The sequence below is a fragment of the Engraulis encrasicolus genome, chromosome 9 (assembly GCF_034702125.1).
Source record: "Engraulis encrasicolus isolate BLACKSEA-1 chromosome 9, IST_EnEncr_1.0, whole genome shotgun sequence".
NCBI lineage: Eukaryota > Metazoa > Chordata > Actinopteri > Clupeiformes > Engraulidae > Engraulis > Engraulis encrasicolus.
In genome coordinates, this window is record NC_085865.1 from 52,217,436 (window position 1) to 52,239,491 (window position 22,056).

A 22,056-nucleotide genomic window follows, 5' to 3' on the forward strand; every position below is an offset into this window, starting at 1 on the left:
GATGGGATGGGGGGAGGGGAGGGAAGGGAAAGGGATGAGATGGGAGAGGGGAGTTCCATGCTGCCCCGCTCAGAGATGCTGTACATACTGACTGGCTTGTCTCTGACTCTATTGTGTGTGGGGAATTTGACGACCTTCTTTGAATATTTACTCTCTGGATCAATCATGCCATTTTTTGTCAACTTATTTGATTTTTTCTTATTATTTGTTCTATAAACACTAATCTGCCAAATCACGGCTTGCATTAAGCAAGACTCATAATTGTGGTTTTTGGGAATGTTTTTAGTACATTGTCACTAACCAAACATCACATTCAGCATCTTAACGTTAATGCTTTCTAAAAATCCTGAAATTCAGAAAGATCTTACCAATTTGCCTGTGCAAACATTTTGCTTTAAACTGTAACTGGGACAGACTGACTATTTCATGTGGCAAACTGACTGATTGTACTTCCATCATCATTTCTGTCTGTGCAAACTGTGGCATGCCCAAAACATCTCTAAAGGCCAGAGAGAGAGAGAGAGAGAGAGAGAGAGAGAGAGAGAGAGAGAGAGAGAGAGAGAGAGAGAAAGTGACCACACTCAGGCTCCCAACACCACCACCATTACAGGGCTGGGCTGGGACCGCTAAGCAGCCTGGGTAATTATTTTTAGGCATAGAGCAGCCCCCTCACACAGCCCCCTGCTTTTCTACGATATTACTATTTGCTTTATCCATCTGTATTAAAGATGGACCATTGGGCTGCCTCATCTTAATTAATTTGAAGAAAAACAAACGAGCAAGCAAACAAAGGTCCCCTGAGGTCTGTCGCCCTGTATGCCAGATTACCAGTCCAGTCCTGACACCAACAAGCTTTTCTTTATTTGCTGCTGCTGTTGGAAGCAGCTAATTCGCGTTCCAACTTTGCCATCTAATGCTTCTGATGCCAAAACACCCTAGTCTTATGCACGTGCGTTGTGCATCCTTCTGAAGCCAATGTGTGAATACCCACACAGTTGCAGTGTTTCTTCAACACTTAGAGAGAGGTACCAACACCCCGCGTGTGGTGTTGAAGAGTGTTGTTGAATGCTGCAACATGTGTACTCAGAAATACTGTATACTGCACTGTATGTTCGGAGCTAAAGGCTGAAAAGTACACTCCACATTTGCCCATAAAGCTGGGATTACATGGAGTCCTAGTGTGTTAAATGGCTTAATCCATAGTGCCTTTGGATTTAGCCACTTAGCCTTCTAGAGCAGAATTATACTGTGCAGAAGGGGAAAGTGTTGTGAGAGAAAAACGTATGAAGCGAAACATTCTGAAGTAATGTTATTTGGGAAATGCATGTTGAGTTAGCTCTGTGTCATTTGTCAGAGGTGGTGCTGGATATGTAGGGTAATGTTGATTGTGTTCACTCGAACATGTAAAGTATGTCCACATGCCATTATTGCTGTTGTTGTTTGTTGTTGTTTTATTTTGTTTTTTATTTTTCCAATGGTCACACGGTGTGTGTACACGTGTTTGTGTGTCCCTTGATTGTAAAGCTATATTTTCTGTGAAAGATAGCCCATGAATATGATATACCCCCAGAAAATGGATTTCAATAAGAAATCTAGACCACCACATGAACATAATTACAGCCCATTTGTGCCTGCCTGTCAGCACCGTGTCAACAACAGGCCAGGGGTGCATTTTCTCGAAAACATAGTTGCTAACTAGGTTATACTTTGTTGTTGGCAGTGCAATTTCCCATTGGCAACTACCTAAGTTACTAACTGGCTAACACCTACGCTTTTGAGAAATGCGCCATGGATAAGATGGGCAGGGGTAAAAAATAACTTTTAAAGAGTCTCAAATGTCTGCAGTGAAAGGGAGAGTGTTTCTAACATTTTTTTGCAATATTTTAATGTAACTTTTAAAAATTATTTAAATATGTATTGTGTTTATTGTGTATAAGTTCCTTTTGAGAAGGAATAATATTGAGGCTGCAGCCTGAGATAAAAGATGAGAACTGTGAGAAAAGTGACAGTCTAAATGGTACAGATTAAATATGAAATCAGAATGAGGATTACTCAAGGTTTTTCTTGAAAAATGAAGGATCTTTTGCACATAGAGAGACCTGTCATTAGTATGACTTCTCTATCAAGACAGGTGGATCGAACGGTTTGACTTTGAAGATTTGGTTTGACTCGTGCCTGTCTTTAGCCTTCTTGTTTTGTTGAAGTTAATTTACTATTATTATGTTTAATCAACAAGCATTTCCTTTTTTATTCATTGTAAGTAAGTTCTCATGTGAGTCTTCAAATGCACCCTACAAGAGCAAAAGAAAATAAAAAAAGAAAGTCACCATATAGATGAGTAACAATAATCAATTCACGTGTGAGAGACCGTCGACATGGAAGTAAAATTTGAAAATGTTTTGTCTTCAGGCCATGTAAATGATCATACTTTGTGTAGACCACTGAATAAGTTTGTACATCAATCCACTAAGATGTCAGTTAGCCCAACTAGTCCACTTGAAATTTGTTCCAAGGAGAGGAAGATTTTGTGAGATTGCAGCAAATGAATTTGAATGTCACAACAAATTAGTTTTATTGGACATTCCAATATGGTCTTCTATGACTAGCTCTCGCCATTTCTCTCCAAGACACTCTTTCATTACACAACATACACATTCCGTACTGTATACCATCACAACAATATTGTTTTGTACAGTGGTACTGTAGGTAAATCATGCATTACGTTTCACAATAAATATAATATAATATATATTTTTATGAAAATATTTTATAGATGACCTAGGCATTGTCAGTGTATAACATCATCCATTTGTTTCAGGAGTGTGTTGGGTGTTGGACACGCAACTTTGCCACTTTTTGCTTGTTTTGCTTTTTAGGGTTTCTTTTTCTTTGCATCTTGTTCGTCATAGTTGAGAAACATGAGGACATTGAGAACTGTGCTGTTGTAATATTTTCCATGTTTTTAATTCCAGGTTTTCTGATGGTTGCTCTCCATCCCTAACTGTTCAGTTCCCAACCCCTAATGTGACTGAACTCATGACCCCAGGGAGGGAGACAGTGTTCCTATTCACTTGCACTTACAATGGGGAAAAACATTTGTGTGTGTGTGTCTGTCGGACCGTATGTTTGTGTGTTTGTCTGTCTGTTCGGTCAGCTGTTCTTTTTTTTTAAAGTGTATGGGCCCTAGTTACATAAATCTCCTGTTCCACCTCAAAGAAAACGCTTTCCCTGCTCCGTAATTACATGACGTTCACATAGAGGTTTTACTGAACACGCCGAATAAAAAAATGTCTACTCTGTTTACTTTTTACTCATTACATTTTTATGGTCAAATGTGGCACACTGCTCTTTTCTAAGTTGAAGAAGCAGCATGGCCCCTTGTATGTGAATTGTATATAACTGGTAATGTAAACTACTGTGGAATACCATATCTGTATTTATTATTGGGGATGTATTTTTTAAAATATTTGCTATTATAACAAGTTGGGGAAAAATAACAATTTAACACTTTTTATATTAAGTGCAAATCAGTTATTGACTGGCTGTGTTTTCTTTTTATTCCTCCATGACGTGAGAAAGAGATGAGTTATACAAACAAGGAAATGTAAGATGCGTATGGGCTTCTTTTGATGAGATGAGGTGTATTTACACGTCTGTCACTGACATGAAATGACATCTTTTGTGAGCTGCGCTGTGGATATCATTGTGCGAGGTCTAGTAGATCAAAAGGAATCACTGTCTCCTGCCGGCGAGATGTAAGGATTGTGTCTGTATCATTTCACGTGCAATTCCTTTTTGATAATATGTCATCTGTCAAGCCTTATTTGCAATATGTTTTGTGATATGGTATAAAATTACAACATTAAAGAGCCTTGCCATGATTTACTCTGCCGCTGTCTTGTGCTTATTTACTTTGTATACAAATCTCTTCTTCTTACATTTTTATAAACAAACTCCCCCGAATCAGGCCTTCACTCTCCAACTCAGTCGCAGAGACCCTCATTCACACCTTCACCTCCATCATCCTTCAGAACCATTACAACACCATCATGCTACGTAGTACTACCCAGAAATACTCAGGCAAAATTAAATGAGAGGTATTTACTGACCACACAGATGTAGGCAACATGGATTATCTTTGGCCCAGGGTCCCACCTGCTGGTAGCAGTTAATTGAAGAACCTGATGGCCGAGGCTGGAGGGGAGCTCCTCACAGGGCGGGGATCTGATGGTGATGGTGGCTGGAGGAGTGGAGGTGGTGGTCCATATCAGCACTAGAGTGAACCATCAACCCAGAGCCATGGCAACTGAAGCAGAGACCTTCTGCATATGACTGATGATGATGGAGGTTGGAGGAGAGGAGGTGCTAATCCATGGTCCATGCCACTAATTATCTAAACTCCTGTCTTCGACTTGTGCTTGTGGCCTCATCATGAGAGGCAAGACGGCATTGAAGATAGATGCTTTATTCAATCAGACATCCCAAGTCTCCCTGAAGTTCAGGGAGTCTCCCTGATATCGATGGTGGCTCCCTGATGCCCTCGAGTCAGATAAAATCTCCCTGATTTTAGACTATGCTAGTTACTGTGATTCTTTACATTGGCAGTGTGGGACAGAGAAAGATAATGACTCGTGCGACATGCGTGGAATACTTCAAATAGATCGTGCGAGCACACTTCGTAGTAGAACGCCCTGCAGTCCCAGGAAAAATAGTAGGAATGTGTTCCATGCAGACTGTCAACACCATACGTCATTGGTCAACACTAATGCTGTTTTTTTTTGTCGGCGGTGTCAAAGGTCGATAAGAATCTCCCTGAAATGAGTTTTTGGAACTTGGGATGTCTGTTCAATATCTCACAAAAGCACAATTCAAAGGGTTATTTTTCATTTGCAATCAGGATGTTGAATGGGGTAAGGTCTCCTAAAAGTTGTGACAATGGCTGTCAACGGTCACAGAGCCTTCAGTAGCTGCCCCCACCCTCTGCCCCCTGGAACAAAGACAAACTAGAGACCCTCCAACCTCCTCACTGACCCCATTTAAAACGTACTGTAGGCTAAATCACATCTGTATACCGTTTAGTCTGGGAAACCCCATGCTGCTTTGCACAATATCTGAAAGACAGCATCTGTGTTAACCAAGAGGCCTTGGCTATTAATCCCACTCTCTCCTATGCACGCACATGTGCACACATGCCTACATCCATAAAGTATCTTACACTGAAAGGCACTATATAAAACAAATGTATATTATTATTATTGTGTTATTGTTGTTAATATTACTATTACTACAGTTTTTTTCTGATCACTAAAGCCCAGAAGCTGTTTTTGCAGAACTCTCTTCAGACAAATACAGTAGATTGTAAAATCCAACAGGTTTTGAACACTCTGCACACAGTTGTAAAATTAAAAATTTTTGTACCAAATCGTTAAGACACCCATCACATTACTTGCACACATTGCAACAACTAGACACAGACAGTAAAAATTAAAAACACACTTTGCCTCTTGGTTTCTCCATCCAAAATATATAATGTCATTTTCAGGAGAATACGAGGAGTGTGTTTATCATTTGGAAATTGCATGTAAAGCAGTGAGTGGTGTTCACAGTTATGAGAAATGAGTGTTGGTGATGTGTATTGTTTTTGTTACATTTTGTAAAGTGTGTAATAAATTGCAAACTGAGTGCAAAGCTGTTTCGTGCTATTTGTTTGGTTAATTGGCTTGACCATCTATGTGAAGAGTTCCGTTAAAGCAGCCGAAGTTTTTGTTTTTAATGCTGTAGCGAACAGACAAAAAAAACACATTATTACTGGCAAATTGAGGTGTGTCCCAGTTTGGTTTCATTATTCAATTTGGCCAGTAAAATTGTTATATGCTGCCCCTCTGTGGTAGCATATAGTACTACATGCACATTTTCCAACACATGCTGATGTGGCTCCTCACTCCATGACAGCCCAGAGGTTTCCAAACTTATTCTTTAGGATCTGCAAGAATATTTTTGTGACCCCCATACATCACATATTCCAAAGGACAAACATAGTTGTCCCTTATGTTGTTACATGTTTGTTACATGTTTGTCATTACTTGTTACATGTTTGCGTGAAATTCAAATGAAATGTAAATATTTTTATGCATAGTCATAAATATATCTGTGCATAGTAAGTGAATACTGTTTCTAACCAATTTGGGCAACGATTACACCATGGGCAAGCATAATATTACGGGAAAGCATTGAAGGTTCTATGCAAACAGGCCCTTCTCTATTTGACACCCCCCATAATCCTGTTATGTGAGTTACCATACTACGGTATACAACAAGTGTATAAAACTCATTTCAGCTCAGGGCAGGCCAAATATAGCCACTTGATCTCAAGTGGGCCGGACCTGTAGCACAATTATGAATGATCGGAAATTTCTGTTTCATATTGGAATCTTAGTTTTCTCTCTACAAGTCGGCCGGATTGAACCATCTGGCCCCTGGGCCTTGTTTGATACCCCTGCTATACAGTGCATTCTGCAATACAGTTAACATGTATGCCCCACCATCCATTCCCATCACTTACATTAAAAAAACACCTCATTGGCATGAGAAAATTCACAATGTGCGCAGTCAAATACAAGGAGGACTGTGGTGGAGTGGTCATCACTAGGGTTGTGGCTTTGACTGTCAGACACTTTTGGTTTCTCTTCACTCTGTGCTCAGCTATGTTTACACTGATGACCCACTATTGTACTCTTTACCATCCAATCCCAACTGCTGGTCTCTCTGTGTGTGTGTGTGTGTGTGTGTGTGTGTGTGTGTGTGTGTGTGTGTGTGTGTGTGTGTGTGTGTGTGTGTGTGTGTGTATATGTGTATGTGTATGTGTGTGTGTGATATCTATGTATGTAGCCTATGTGTGTGTTATAAGTTTAATATGTTGTGCAATAATGTCTATGATGTCTTGTGTATTGTGTACTGTAGCTCTATCTATTTACTCTTGGAACTATTCTTGAGTGATTCTACGATTCGACTGCGCTTTTAAGTCCATGGATTTTATTTGCCAATTCCACTAACTATTAACTGCATCCAATGATGTTTTGGATATTAGCACACATTTATCATTAATAAAATACAGAAAGTGTAGACATGGCATTATTTCCCTCAGCAAGAATGAATATTTAATACTGGTTTTGGGCATTTTCATGCCGTCCTGTTTTCCAAATGTCAGATTCAGTCTTCATATTAGCATGTAAAGAAACTTGTTTTGCCCAAGACGATTGCAAATGTTGATTCACAGTTATCATCACAATATGACAAAACTGTCAGAAAGACCACTGTCCTTTCCATTATACATGAAATTTGCCATTTTGTGTGTGTCCACAAAAACTGTGTTAACTGTGTCACGGTCTGAAACCCCCTCCATAAATCAGTAATGGTTTGGTCTTAGGCCATACGAATAACATCACGTGATGTCATAATGTCTTTGGCAGGATATGGGAAGACTTTTTAGTAAGTTTTGAGCTCCATCCTTCCATACTTTAATCCATTCTTTTTCATGTTCTCATATCGGGAAAATTGCCTGTCAACTGTGCTATCAACATAGAAAATAAGAATACAAGAATCTGAATTAGAAATCACATGTAGAAAAACACAGATAAAGCATACAAATACGTGAATTGATTAAGGTGTTGTGGTGGAACTTCTGAGGTCCTCAGTTAGCACAACACCATAAAAATGACTGAAATGTCAAGCCGTGTTACCGTCAATGGTGCTACAATTAGCTATGACAGTTGAGGAGGAGTATGTTTTTGCCAATTTATCTCCATATTGACAGAAAAACAAACAAAATAATTTGTGTTCTAGGGAGATGGGTTTGTCTGCTCTGTTTTTTCTCCTAAAAAAGTGCCGACTTGTTCCCCTGCACTGTTGACCGTAACACAGTTGAGTAACACGGTTGACTGTTTTGAAAGTGTTTTTGTGCTATTGATCCCTTAGGCCTATGTGTTGAAAAAATCCTATGAACAGACACTAGGGATTATCTCTGGAGAAGGAAGTCTTGAGTAAGGAGGGTGACTAAATTCAAATCAGACGTTACAGGGATTTATAATGAAAAAGTCAGTCTGTATAACAGCGAATCCTAAAATCCTACTTATGAAGCTCAACAATCACATTTCCTATATCAGTTGCACAGATTAATGACAACATTATTGCTAAGGGACATAAGCACTTTCAAACGTATGTTGTTTCAACTCTGTAGTATTTTTATATATGTTTGAAATGACATAGTACTGTATTTGTCCATAACAGTGTTGACAAAATAATCAAGCAAATGTTCGCTTTCATTAGAGTAGGCCTATATTTATCAAATGATTTAAGATTAAGCTTGGCAATTTGTTTGTTTGGAAACTTAAATATATACACTATGTTAACATCTAGGTCATTTAGTTGGAAAAAAATACTGATAATTGATATTTTGCTTTTGCCAAAAGCGCAGGGGAATCGTAGAATCACTCAAATGTTACTCTACTCTACTTTGATTGGCAGCATGTGTCTAGCTTGATACCCCAGAAGAGCTGGCTCTGAGTTCCGGCGTGACAACTTCTCCCCTTTGCTACATGTGGTGTGAAGTGTGGGATCAATAAACATAAGTCTAAGTCTAAGTCCAAGTCTAAGTGAGATGTGGGATGGCTTGGCGTTGAGTGCACTGGATTTGCACTCAGTTGTGTTAGCCGTATTAAGGACCACATGAGGTACAAGAAAGTGACCCCATGGATTGTGAAGCATCCTGGATGGGAGAAGAAGTAGGCCTACGAGTGGGAGTTAGGCCTAGGCCTACATGAGGCCTGGACACCAAGAGAGTGTGAAGCATACGGATCTGCTGCCCAAAGGGGAAGGAAGTGTGATGGAGCGGCCATCACTAGGGTTGTGAGTGCCCTCTGACTGTCATGCCAAGGAGGCGGGCTCTTTGTGCAGCGGTCAGATCCCCAGTTGGTAGGCTACACAAGAAGGTCTGGGTTCAAGTCCTGTTAGGACAACTCTACTCCTTCGCTACAGGGGCATAAACCAATAACATTGGACATCATCATAAAATGCTGAATAGGAGAATATGGGCCTGCACCTAGCCCTGCCCTTGGCATTTATACTTTGGTTCGTAGGATTTCACAGGCCCTTGACATCTACACTTTTGTAATAGCCTATAGGAGGACTGTCTTGGGTCATAAGTTATGAATCTTGCTGTTTTTGCCCATAGGCCTATAATTCAACTGAGTGGGCCTATATTGGGCCAAATAGGCATGGCCTGCGCTCACCAGACTCACCTCGCCGCCACCAGGAAACGTTGAACTTGAATGTGAAAATGTCAAGAGAGAGGATCCTATTGTATTTATTAAGCGAAAATTAACTTGTCACACTGAGGCTTAGTCTGCATTTAATGTGCCAAGTCTGTATGTATGCTGTAGGCCACAGTGTACACGCACCATGGGAAATGCGCTTGCTAGGGTTGTTTAGGCAGTCTGTCTCCAGCAGGTGACGTCAGGCGTGTGATTCCCAAGCTAAACAGAGAGAGCGAGGGCACACTTCTGCTATCACTAGGATGTGTGTGCTTTGAACTGCGTATGCAAGCCAGACAACACGACTCAAAAATGGTAAGGGCGCCTTTCGCAATTGCTATCATGCGATGATTGTTCCGGTTTGTTGCCTATATCATTTCAGCTAAGTGTAAAAATGTGCGTCAAATGGGTGTTCTTGGCATTTGGTGGGAATAATCCTGACTCATTGAACAGGGGGCCATTTTGCATCAGTGAAGCAAACTAGCTTCGGAGGTACGTAGCTTGCTTGCTAAGTGAAATGCGAAAATATAGCCAATTTATACCGCTTCTTGACCATAAATCATATTAAATATTACCAATACGTTTACACCACCCCGTGGGTGGTATATAACAAATCCAATTTGTTATCTCCTGGGCACTTAATAACGCTACGTTGTCTTAGTAGCTAGCCAACCTAGCTGTCTATTGCTAGCATAGCTAAGTAGCCAACTGGGGGTAACTAGCTACGTTACATTTTCTGGAGCCATTAAGCAGTCTGTCTTCATTCACATCAAATATGTGTGTACCAGAACGCCTTTTTCTTTGATTGAATTGTATGTGTCTGTGAAAGTGCGTATAAACTCTGATGTAAGCACCATGCGGAGAGTAAGGAAGTATCCCTACACCGCCAGGCCATTGTAAACACGGTCAGTCAGAAAGGGTAGCACTACAATTTCAAGCCATTGCATACGCACGAAGATGTAAGTAGGTTAAACCCCAATAATGCTGCGTTGAGAGACACATTTTCTTGGATCCTGTAGTTGGCTATTGAATTGCACAAATGCCTGTGAGTGAGCAGAGCCAAGGTTTGGTCCTGATAAAGATATTGCCACACTGCAAACCTGTGATTCATGGTTGGAAGGTTATTGACAGCTCAACACCTGTCATTGGCTTGTTTACGATACGGGTTTGGGAATCAGTGGGCACAACTTTTTCAAGCTGTAGCCTATTTGTTTGTAATGGCGTATGGATAAAAAAACAGCATCTTCTGAATCACAGAAGGTTTGCTATTGATCATGGATGTATTCAATAGCCAGTAGGCCTACCCGTGTGCACGTCCCAGACATTATTCTTATTCTGTATCATAAAAGAGTTGGTGGCATGCTTTCATTTCTAAGGAATGGCCACAACGTTCATAGGTGAAGCAGTTATTATAGGCTTAGGAATAGGTTGTTGACAAATGATGCCCATGTGTTGAAAGGGTTTTGTCTGTGTGTCTGTTTGTATTTGTGCATACTTTTCTGGTGCAGTGTAGTAGACTACAGGTATTTGGCTTTCTATCTCCATTGATGGACGCTCCAGTAATCTGCTGATGATGACAGTGTACTGGCGTGTTTTGGGTACCATGACGACAAAACTAGGCAGATGGTTTCAGTCTGTAAAGCCTATGAGGACGTCATTAAAAGATCACCTTCACTTATTCTAAGACCTAGACTTAACAATACTAGTGTGTGTCAAATAGGCACCATGGGAAAATACTTACAGAGCCTGGTCAGAAACTCATTATTTTGGTTTAGTACGTTACTGCCTGTGACCCTTTTCAAAAAGAGGTTTGTAAGGACTGTTTAATCTTTAATAAGATCAACTCTCGACTAGGGGTGGGCGATATGGCAAAAATGTTGTATCACGATTTTTTAACATGAAATCTCGATTTCGATTTTTTATCACGATCTTCCATCCAAAAAATAAAAACTACAAAAAACAACTTTCATATACTTGCAATTTGTAATTTGCAGTCAATAAATCGTTAACACAATGATGATACTCTCATAAAGTGTACAATTGGAATACAATAATGTAAAGAATAAAGTGAAGACAACAACATAAGTGAGAAAATGTCACTCTGATGCTGATAATAAACATCCCCACTGCAAGACGATCTATACGATTTCTCCACTTTGGCAGATTCGAGACGATCTTTTACTCAATATCACGATTCACGATTTAATATCGTCATATCGCCCACCCCTACTCTCGACTGTAGTGAATTATCTAAACGAATCTATTTGTCTGGACATTTTCATCATCGGACACTATTATTAGATTTAACATCAATAGGAGGACTGGAAAGAAGTCTAAATTATAATATTCATCTTCAAAGGGCTGTGTGGTAGACATGGCTCTGCACTGTTGGCTCTGCGTGAAGCCAGTGAGGATGTTATTGTGGACAAACTTCTCATGGTCTCCTTCCCAGTTTGTGTATATGGATACAATCCTAGACTAGTTTAAATAGCAGTCCGACTGTGATGGAGTGTGGGATGACTGTTGAGAACCCTGCATTCATTTGTTTTTGTTGTGTTTGTTTTTTGTTTTGTTTTTTTGTTGATCATGATCTCCTCCTCAGTATTCTATGTATTTGTATTCAACTAGCCTAAAATGACAGGACAGCAACACACTGACAATATGTGGATGTTTTTATGGACACAAGGTGAGATTGGGTGTTTTGAAAGGCGTCACGATGAATTAAACTGTATTATAATTGTTAGATTAGATTTCCCCAAGAGTAGTCTACATATGGACAACAAGTACACTCCAGTGGCTTAAATGACATCCTCACACAACACCAAGGGTTCTTCCCATTATCCTAACTCTCATCCTCCCTTATGCTTGTGGCCTTGTGATGATCCCATTGACAAGAAAAGTTAAGTCAATATCTTGCAAAAGTGCAATTCAAAGGACATTTTCTCATTTGCAATCGCAATGTCGAATGGGCAAAAAGTCCCCCAAAACTTGTTCTGGCTAGACTGACAGTGAAAACAGTGACAGTGGTGAAACTTAATTGTTTTCTCCACGGAGGACGAGAGTTAGGATAATGGAAAGAATCCATGTGAAGCTAGTACTGACCCTGAGTTGAGGTCTGCAGGCCTACAGCCCACCTGTAGGATTAGAGCTCCAGGTAACAGGCTAACGTTTAGATCCAGACCTCGACCGTCTGTCTCTGCCTATCCATACCATACCTCCCCCCACCACACACCCACCACATAGGGTAGGTCTATGCACATGCGCACACACACACACACACACACACACACACACACTGTGAAAGAGGCGCGCAGGGCTCTAAATTAACTTTTTTCATCATCAGCCAAAATGGCTAGAACACACATTCACCAATGGGTCAAAGTGGCGACAAATTGTTCTACCAGCCAAAGTGAATATTTACCAGCATTTGCAGGTTGGTGGGTGCTCATTTAGAGCCCTGGAGGCATGCATACACATATAGGGCAGGCATGTGCGCACTCACACACACCTCAACTGTCACTCCCTCTCCCCACTCCACTCCAGTCCAGTCCCGGCCCAAACACTGAGCGCTGTTGTTGGGATTAAAAGTCACCGTGCCCTGGCCCTGCCTAAAGCTCCCAGGAAACAGGTCACCCATTCCCACTCCCGGCGAACTGTGTCACGGTCGGCTTAGGTGACTGACCGCGGCTGCCCCCTGCGTGGCATGGCATGACATGTGGTCCATTGTGTCCTACTGGCATGGCTGGCACTATGATGCAGCAGTGTGGCTGGTGACCCATTGTTGGCCTAGCAGCCATGCAGGCATGGCCGCACTGTGGTGGTGAAAGAAGTGTTGCATTTTGTGAATTACATTTTGGCCCCGTTAAATTATTCAGTGGCATTTGAATAAATTACAATAATAAAAAAAGAGTCCAGCCCAAATGCCACGGCTGGAGAAAGGCTGTCAAAGTGAATGTCACAGGCACACACACAGAAAAAAGGCATTCATTTTTCTCTTTTGTTTTGTCTTAGTGTTAATTACTCTCGGTCAACTTGGTCAGGCCTGGTGTGCCATGTAGGCGTTCTATAAATAGCCCAACTGTCAGAAAACCCAATCCCACTTGTCATGTGACTATATGTATCGCAAACCATCCCAGACACCCCATCCCAGCCCCCACCCACCCCATATACACATGTGCACAGCACACACACGACACACCCAAACACCCCCACCCCCTGTGTTAAAGACGCTAAGCCTCGTCACGGCCAGCAACATGTAAACAATGACTTGTCAAGTCTCGTTCGCCAGTCCCAGACTTTGAATTTAACAGCCCCCAACATGTGGGCATCTTAAATATAAATCAGCACGACAGAGACTGTCACTGTCCATGAGTTTTACTGTATGTCCTCCTCCTGCAGCTGTGTAAAAATAAAACTCAAACGCTAGCTATTTCTTTTTGGCTTTGTACAGAATACAGTGAGACTGTAGGAGTGATCCCTGTGTTCTAGTCTCTGCCTCTTGTGTTGTAATGAGGAGCACTTGATGGCGCTTCAGGTCTTATCGATTGGTGCAATGATTGATGAAGTGTTCGTCTTGATTAGTTTTTGTCAATGGGGGTGTTGGGGAGCCCTAGGGGGGCGTTGAAAAGGTTACAGCTGAGACTGGGCGATACCTAGTTGCAATTGGGGGGGGCATTAGTCAGTTTTATTTTTTAATTTGATGCAGAGCGTTAGTAGACTTATTACGAGGTCAAGGGGGCCTTGGGAGGCTTATTTTGAGATCCAGGGGGCATTTATTTTAAAAAGGTTGAGAACCACTGGTCTAGATGTTGGTGTAACTAATTTGACATAATATGCCTAGCAAAAGATAGTAGCTAGATACCCAGCTACCTAGCGAGGCTGTAAGTTTAGCCTGTGCTTGAGGCCTTCCGCTTGCTGATGTGGAGAAATCAATAAATTGTCCCTGATGTTAGCCTAGCCACAAAAACTTTTTGGGGACGTTTCCCCATTCAACATCTGGATTGAGGAAATGTCCTTTGAATTGCGCTTTTGCGAGATATTGAATGAAACTTCAATTACGTCGTCAATGAGGTCTCCCAAGGTTATCACAAGGCCATGAGCACAAGGGAGGATGGTAGTTAGGATAATGGAAAGATCCCAATGTGTATACGATAACATGGCATGACATTTCTGTTACATTTGTACACCCGTTGGGTTCTGTACGATGTGGAATTGCCTGCCATACTTTTCTCACCTCTGTCAGAAATCATAATGGCTGATATTGCTATTTTTAACCGTTTCACTATGTGTCTCGTTTACAGATAACTTGGTGAAACGAACACTTGCAAGCACACCCGGAAAGAAGAGTTCCTTCCCTGTGGTCACCTACATACAGCCACTGCCTCTAATTGACTGCCCACTAAAGAAAGACCTGCATAGCGGACTACGGCTCAAGAAAAAGGGCAGAACGGTTCCTATTCTCCCAGCTGAAAGCCCCCTCAAACACCTGACCCTGATGGGGGAGACTGCCTGAAACACTCCCTCCCTCCTTTGTCCGACAAGGAGCCGACCTGTAGCAGGGAGGAGGAGGAGTGGGAGGAGAGGAGGAGAGGGAGAAGAGGAGGTGGTGGTCCCGGAGGAGGAGGAGGTGGTGGTGGAGGAGGAGGAGGACGCAGGGAGGCGGCGGAGCGGCGCTAGTAGCGGCAGCAGCAGCAGCAGGAGCAGCATGTCGTCCAACAGGAACCCCAACCCTCACGGGCTCAAGCAGATCGGGCTGGACCAGATCTGGGACGACCTACGGGCTGGCATCCAGCAGGTCTACACCCGGCAGAGCATGGCCAAGTCCCGCTACATGGAACTCTACACGTATCCTTATGTATGGTCTAAAGCGTTCACACACACACAGACACACACACACACACACACACACACACACACACACACACACACACACACACACACACACACACACACACACACAGACACACACACAATACAAGCGGAGCATGGCCAAGTCCCTCTACATCAGGGGTCGGGAACCTATGGCTCGCGAGCCACATGTGGCTCTTTTGGGAACTGCATGTGGCTCTCGGACAAACCTGTCATTTGTTTACTCAATAAGCCATGAATAATTTTGTTACGGCACTAAATTAAAAATGGACCTACTGAAATCGAAAAGTTAAGATAATATTCAAAATATAAAGTATGATCGCGCATTTAATCCATCCCAGGTCCGATCAGCTGAGCCAAGCACAGGCCTTCGACGAAGGCTACTGTACAGATATGAAAAACGCGTTTTTTTATTGGACAATGCCGTGCCAGCGCTGGGTCGTGTCGTGTGAGATAACATTCCATCCGTAATGCTTTACCTAAAGTTCAGCTGGCTAACGGTTGTATCCAAAACAAAGAAACTGTTCACGACCGTGCCATTATGATGGCAAATCAAGTGGAGGAAACGCAAGTGAGGGATATAAATGCAGCGCTGTACTTCTCCCTCGATTACAGGAAGAACTTTTGCTGAATCAACTGACGTAAGTCTTTCCCAGTTTAGTGTGATTGCGAGATAACTGGTGCCACAATGCGAAGGCAAACGTAGGGTTGCCATTCGTCCCCTGAAATACGGAATCGCCCTGTAGCCTATTTGGCGGTTAAATCATGCGTTCTGTATTGGGGACGCATGTCGGTAAGGGACGCGCTTTGTAGGGCATTTTCGCGAATTACTAAAAATAGACATGTCAGCCACATATCAACTGTAAAATGTTAACTATGTCAGCGCGACCAAGATGAGCATCCTGTCTTGAAGTTCTCTCTCCCTCCCTCCTCCCTCCTCATGCACCTTCCCTGTGTCTGTCTGATGGCTAGAATAGAAGCACCTCCGTCATTCTCATTGCTCATTGGCAACTCCGATGCATAAAAGATAGAAACTTAAGGTAATGCATGCGCGTGGCTTCTTAAATGCACATCAGCACATCTACAAGTAGTTTTAGTTCTTCTTTCGTTAGCTCTCCCTTCTTGTCCCCAATGCAAGCGTTACTTTTATTCCCTTCTGTGCATGACAATTAGCATTAGAAATAATGGCGAAAATGGTATGGCTCTCACAAAAAATATTTTTTTAAAAATGGGCGTTTATGGCTCTCTCCACCAAAAAGGTTCCCGACCCCTGCTCTACATGGATCTCTGCACATATCCTACTGTGGGTGTTGTCATTGTAGGGGTGCATGGAGGTACACTAATGCGCGACACACAGAGCATAGCTAAATCCCTACATGTATCTCTGCGTGTATGGACCATAATGCCGCTCTGATTGCTTGGGGTACACTCACAGAAACTCACACACTGTCATTAAAGTATAGACAGTGCACACACACACACACACACGCACACACACACTCACACACACACACGCACACACACACTCACACACTGACAGAGCATGGCCAAGTCACGCTACATGGAACTCCTACACATATCCTTATGTATGGGTTGTAGTACACACACATAGCATGGCTAAGTTGCTACATGTATCTTATTGTCTGCACCTGTCCTCTGGGCCAGAGGGCCACTGTCATGTCTTGGGGTGCACTGCACTCACAAACTCTCAAACACAGTCATTATAGTATTGACGCACACACTGGCACAAGTCACGCTATATCGAACTCTACAATTGTCTGGGCACATGCACTTGGTGCTGTTATTGCAGGAGCACCGGTACACACTAACTTCACTTCACTTCAGTACAGAGAGACACACTGCCACGCTATCCCTGCCACTTCAGGTGCAGGTGGTGGTGGTGGGGATATTATATTACTTGATATTGCAGTTAGCAGATGCTTTCATACTGGGTGAAGTATGGAGGGGCGTATGAATAGGAGGACTGTTTCAAACGCATTATTTGGTTATAGAGAGGGGCCTGTGATCATAGTTACAGTCTTCTGGCTTCTCTAGTTGTAGTCTATTCCCATGACCCATGTCTGACCTGGGATGCCTTATTATGGTGGATGTCTTGTTGAGAATGGGGGCATAGTATGACGGACTGAAAGCAAATATGCAGGTAACACAAGTCGTGCTGCATTGTGCGCCACTAACAATGGCAGATAGTCTCCACCCTGCCTTAGCCTTTGCTGTGCTCGACAGAAGGTTAGCTTGGCTTGCTTGGTTGGTTGCTAGATTGCTTGGTTGGTTGCATGAATCTCACATGCATCCAGGAGTCTTGGTCCAGAGTTTGGCCCCCACATGGCAGCCAGTTCAGATAAAGGCAGAAATAAATTCTGTAACACCCAATTTGCCACCAACAAGAATAGAAATTTATAGGAATCCCACTGTTGTGGACTTTATTTCTTGATTTAACTTACTTGAGTTTATGCCGTAACTCAGCACCCAGATCCGTTTACGTGGAAAGTAAAATCTATCCACCTTATTAGACCCTGCCCTGCCCATGTCAATGCTGTCGTACTCTCACAGAAGTTCCAGTTAATGGTCACCATTGACTCCACTGCACATCCGGAAATCCAGTTAGGGCATTGCGGTGCCCTAGTGCAGAGCCGGTTGGCCGTATTTGCGTTTGGGTGTCTGGTGCCAACTCACGATTCGGTTTGTATCACGATTTTTGACCCAGGGCTCGGTACACCCCACAGTGAATAAATGAGTTGATTTGGCTCCGGGCGCATCCGTGTTCCCTCAGTGTGAATCGCATATGTCAGGATCTACTCTTGGCTTACCCCAGCACGGGTGGCAGGCTGCGGGTAGGAGTGGACTAATTGGGTGTTACCCAGGGCAGTGGAGTGGGAACCGGGTTGTTCTCGGTGTAAGGCAGTGTAGTGCACCAGTTGGGTTGGGTGATGCCCAGGCAGGCTTGTGGAGAGCCGGCCGTGCTGTTGGCACTGGGATGCATCAGTGTTATCTCTGAGTGTTTCCTCAGTGTGAATGGTGTGTGTCAGGATATGCGGTTGGCTGTCCCACATGCCAGCCTGCTCAGTGCAGTATGGTCCAGTACATCCGTTGGGTGGTACCCAGGGCAGGAGAGAGAGAGGGAGAGAGCGAGGGAGCAATAGAGAAGAAGGTGTGATCAGTGTAATTTGGTGTAGTGCCGTGTTTCGGACCCGTGTTTCGTACTCCCTAAGCCTTTTTGTCATGCCACACCATTCCAGTACGTACCCCTCACTCATTGTCGTGTCATTTACTCTATGATCCCAATCTGACTGTGCTCTATACATTTGTTGTACCCCTGGTTGGGAAGCACTGGTGTTGTGCACCAGTTGGTTTGGATGTTGCGCAGGATAGTGGAGAGAGAGCGAGAGGTGTTTGTGCGTAGTGATGTGCACCAGTTGGCCTGGGTGGTACCCTGGCAGACCTGTGGAGAGAGGACATGGTGGTGCGTTTGCCTAATGCTGGGGATTTGTCCCACATGGCCGGCGGTACTCGTGGAGAGACAGTGCCTGTGCTTTTTGCCATTTGACTTCGCAATCGCTGCACATTACTGTGCAGTCGTTGGGTGTTGTATAAAGAGGATGATTGGGGAGAAATGCTGGGCAAATGATCAGCGGGAATTGCATGCATCAGTATGTTCGACCCAGGTCTTGAAGAGAAGATGATGGTGGCCTTGGTTTTTTTGGGGGGGGGGATCTAGGCATTGTTATTCCCTTTTTTATGTCTTAAAGGGGTATGCCACTATTTTGGGGCTTAATACAGTTAAAATCTTTGGCCAGGGTTTATGTAGGTGGTAAAGTGTCTTATTTTTCATGTAAGCCGTTGTCTTGTTTTACGACAAGTTAAAAGAGGGAGCATGTCGCTAAGCTAGTGTAGTCTTAAAGCAAGACAACGCTTAACATGAAAAATAAGACACTTTACCACCTTTATAAACCCCAGCCAATGATTTTAACTGTATTAAGCCCCAAAATAGTGGCAAGCCCCAAAATAGTGGCATACCCCTTTAAAGCTTACTAACATTTTGGTTAATTGGATCCGGGTGCCTGGTTGAAGCAGACTTTTCAGTTTTTTCCTTCATCGTCATTTTGAGTGAGGTCCTGCTCCCAGGTTAAGAATTAGTTGTTTTAGTTTTATTTTGGCTTTATTTGACAGGGTGTATGTAAAGGACAGGTCCAGTACCAGAGTTTGCTACAAAGCTTATTTGCCTCTCTTTGGTCCCTGGGCAGAGCACTATCAAACAAACATGCGTTAAAACAATACATGCCCCACTGTTGAGGCATGTGGCTTTGAACTGCTAATCTCTGTTGCCTTGCAGTTGCCTTGTCTGCAGTGTTTCCATCCTTACCAAGTGAGAGGTGAGGTGAGCCAAGCTCAGCAGAGCACAGCACAGCACAGCACAGGACAACACAGAGCCCCAGCATCAGCAGCCAGCCACTCAGCCACCCACGCCCTGGCAGAGGAGAGGAGCGGAGAGGAGACACACAGGGGGAGGAGGAGGGCTGAAGGAGGGGGAGGAGAAAAAGAGATGGAGATATTGGAGGGTGAGAAAAGAGGCAGAGATGAGAAAAAGTGGGAAAGATGGGCCGAGTGACTGAGTGAAAGAGACAGATGGTGGGGTGGGTATACAGGGGGGAAGACGGGGATGTGAAAAAGAGAGAGAATAGAGAGGATGGGAAGGGGAAAAGTACTTAAGAGAGGGTGAAAATGAAAACGGGAAAGGCTGTGAAAAAAGGGACGGACGGACGGATGAAGATGCAGTGATGGATTGGGCGAGAAGAGTTGGAAAAAATGAGTGGGAGAGCGTAAAAATGGGGAATGGAGCAAGCAAGAGACTATGAGTGTCAGAGAAGACGAAGAGAGAGAGTGAGGGGTAGATGGAGGAGGATAGACACCAAAAGACTGGGTGAAGAGCAGAAGAAGAAATTGGAAAAGAGGTGAAAATGGGGAACAAAAGTAGACTGACTGAAAGACAAGACAAGGGTGAAAAAAGGATGAGAAGGAGGAAAAGAGACCAAAAGATTGGATGAGGAGAGGGTGATGGAGAGAGCGAACTACTGCATAAAGAAAAGAGAGAAGGAGATGAAAGCAGTAGGAGAGAGATGAGGGTGGTAGGAGATGGAGAGAAATGAAGGCAGTAGGGGATGAAGAGAGAGAGATGAGGGTGGTAGGAAAGAAATGGAGAGAGAGAGAGAGAGAGGAAAAAAGGCAGAGAAGAAGGCAGTAGGAAAGAAGGCTAATCCAATCAGACAGGGGAGGTTATCTGTCAGGCGGTGAGGGTGGTGACTGAGCTGAGGGGAGCGTGGTGTAGTGCGGTGTGATGTGTTGTGTTGTGCTGTGTTGTGCTGTGCTGTGCTGCAGTGAGGTGAGTGCGCGTCCTCCTGCCTGTATATCTCCCTGGGCCGCATGTCTGCCTCTATTGACGACCGGGTCATAAATTTGTGTTGAGATGCAGGGAGCGCCCCCGGATAGCCGTCCACAGTCCGCCCTCTCTGTTGACGTTTATGTATTTACAAACATTACCTCTCCGCTTCCCCCACATGGCCTGCACTGCAGGAAAGGTGGTGGAACACTCGTAGGGTTTTTTTTCCCCCTCTAATTTTTTATCAACTTCTAGAAGGATGTATGTTTCTTCTCTGCTCCACAAATACAGGCCTAAACTGTATACAGAGTGAGGATGAAAAGATAGTCTTCCTCTGTGCATTCGCAAGCCAGACCTTGTCCCCCCGGGCCCAGAGGTAGGACTTGTATCCGTCACAACCAAACTAGAGAGCTCTGCAGTACTTCCTCCTTGCCAGAGCCGCAGGTTTGGATTTCACCCTCTCAGTCATCCACAACAGACCCAGGGCGTAATTAAAGACTGAGAGAGGGAGAGAAACAAACAGAAAGAAAGAGAAGCAGAGAAGAGAGAGAGAGATGAAAACGACTGGGGAGTAGAGGGAAAGAAAACCAAACAGCGAAACGTAAACTTGCATACTCTGTATTCCTTTGTGCATACTCTGTCCTCTATCCAGATGTGTAGCCTGTTAGCCTATTGTATTTTTTTTTTCCGTTTGCCTAGAAGAGTCTACTAAATGTGATGTAGTTTACACAGAGAGGCGGGGGTAGAGGTAGCAAGGCTCAGCCTTATAGAATGTGACACTTAGTAATAATAACACAAATGATTTTTGATTGCTAGTCACACAAGCTTATTCCTCTTCAGATGTATAGACTCTGTCTTTTGTTATTGCTTTGCATGAGTCTGTTAAATGTAATGTAAGGAGAGAGACAGACAGTGATGGTGATGGAGGGAGACAACTTGGCCACTGAGGCTCGGTCTCGTAGTATAGAATGCAACACTTGGGCAAAAGTGATTTTTGTCCGTTATATGGATACATTTTCTGTTGTGTTGACTATATTTGGATCAGCTAGAGTGATTGACGTCTCAACGCACCACTGCCACTGTTGACCCCATGTTGAGCTTACTGTGACCCTGTGTGACTGTGCTGACTCTATGGCCCAGTTAGTTGACCTTCTGCATGCTGTCAGCTCTCTAAGAAAAACGCCAATCACTACTGAGCACTAGGGAAACACTGTTGAGGGGTGTAAACGACCACCGCACTGTCTGCTGTCGTATTGCGCAAGTCTCAGAGGCTAATATTCACAGGGCCTGCGGTGGCAGGGATGCCATGCATATACAGCAACGTGAAACGTGCTGCAAGTTAAAACACCAGCCACCTCTCAGCAGCACAACAGGGTAACAGTAGGCAGTATGCTGTATTGCGTAACTCGGATAGACTCATCTTACGCTGCACTATCCAGCACATAAACAAGGTCCTCTCAGCCTGGCCCAGTTTCACAAACAAGG

At 43.5% G+C, this 22,056-nt stretch overlaps 1 protein-coding gene across 1 annotated transcript in view; it reads left to right on the forward strand.

The window, feature by feature from the left end:
• Positions 1-9,531: 9,531 nt before the first annotated feature.
• cul1b (cullin 1b) overlaps positions 9,532-22,056 on the forward strand; it is a 33,595-nt gene continuing 21,070 nt past the window's right edge. Inside the window, exons 1-2 of the mRNA XM_063207353.1 lie at positions 9,532-9,623; positions 14,609-15,152. Coding sequence (XP_063063423.1) covers positions 15,013-15,152 — 140 coding nt within the window. The 5' untranslated portion in view covers positions 9,532-9,623; positions 14,609-15,012. The remainder of the gene's footprint in view (positions 9,624-14,608; positions 15,153-22,056) is intronic.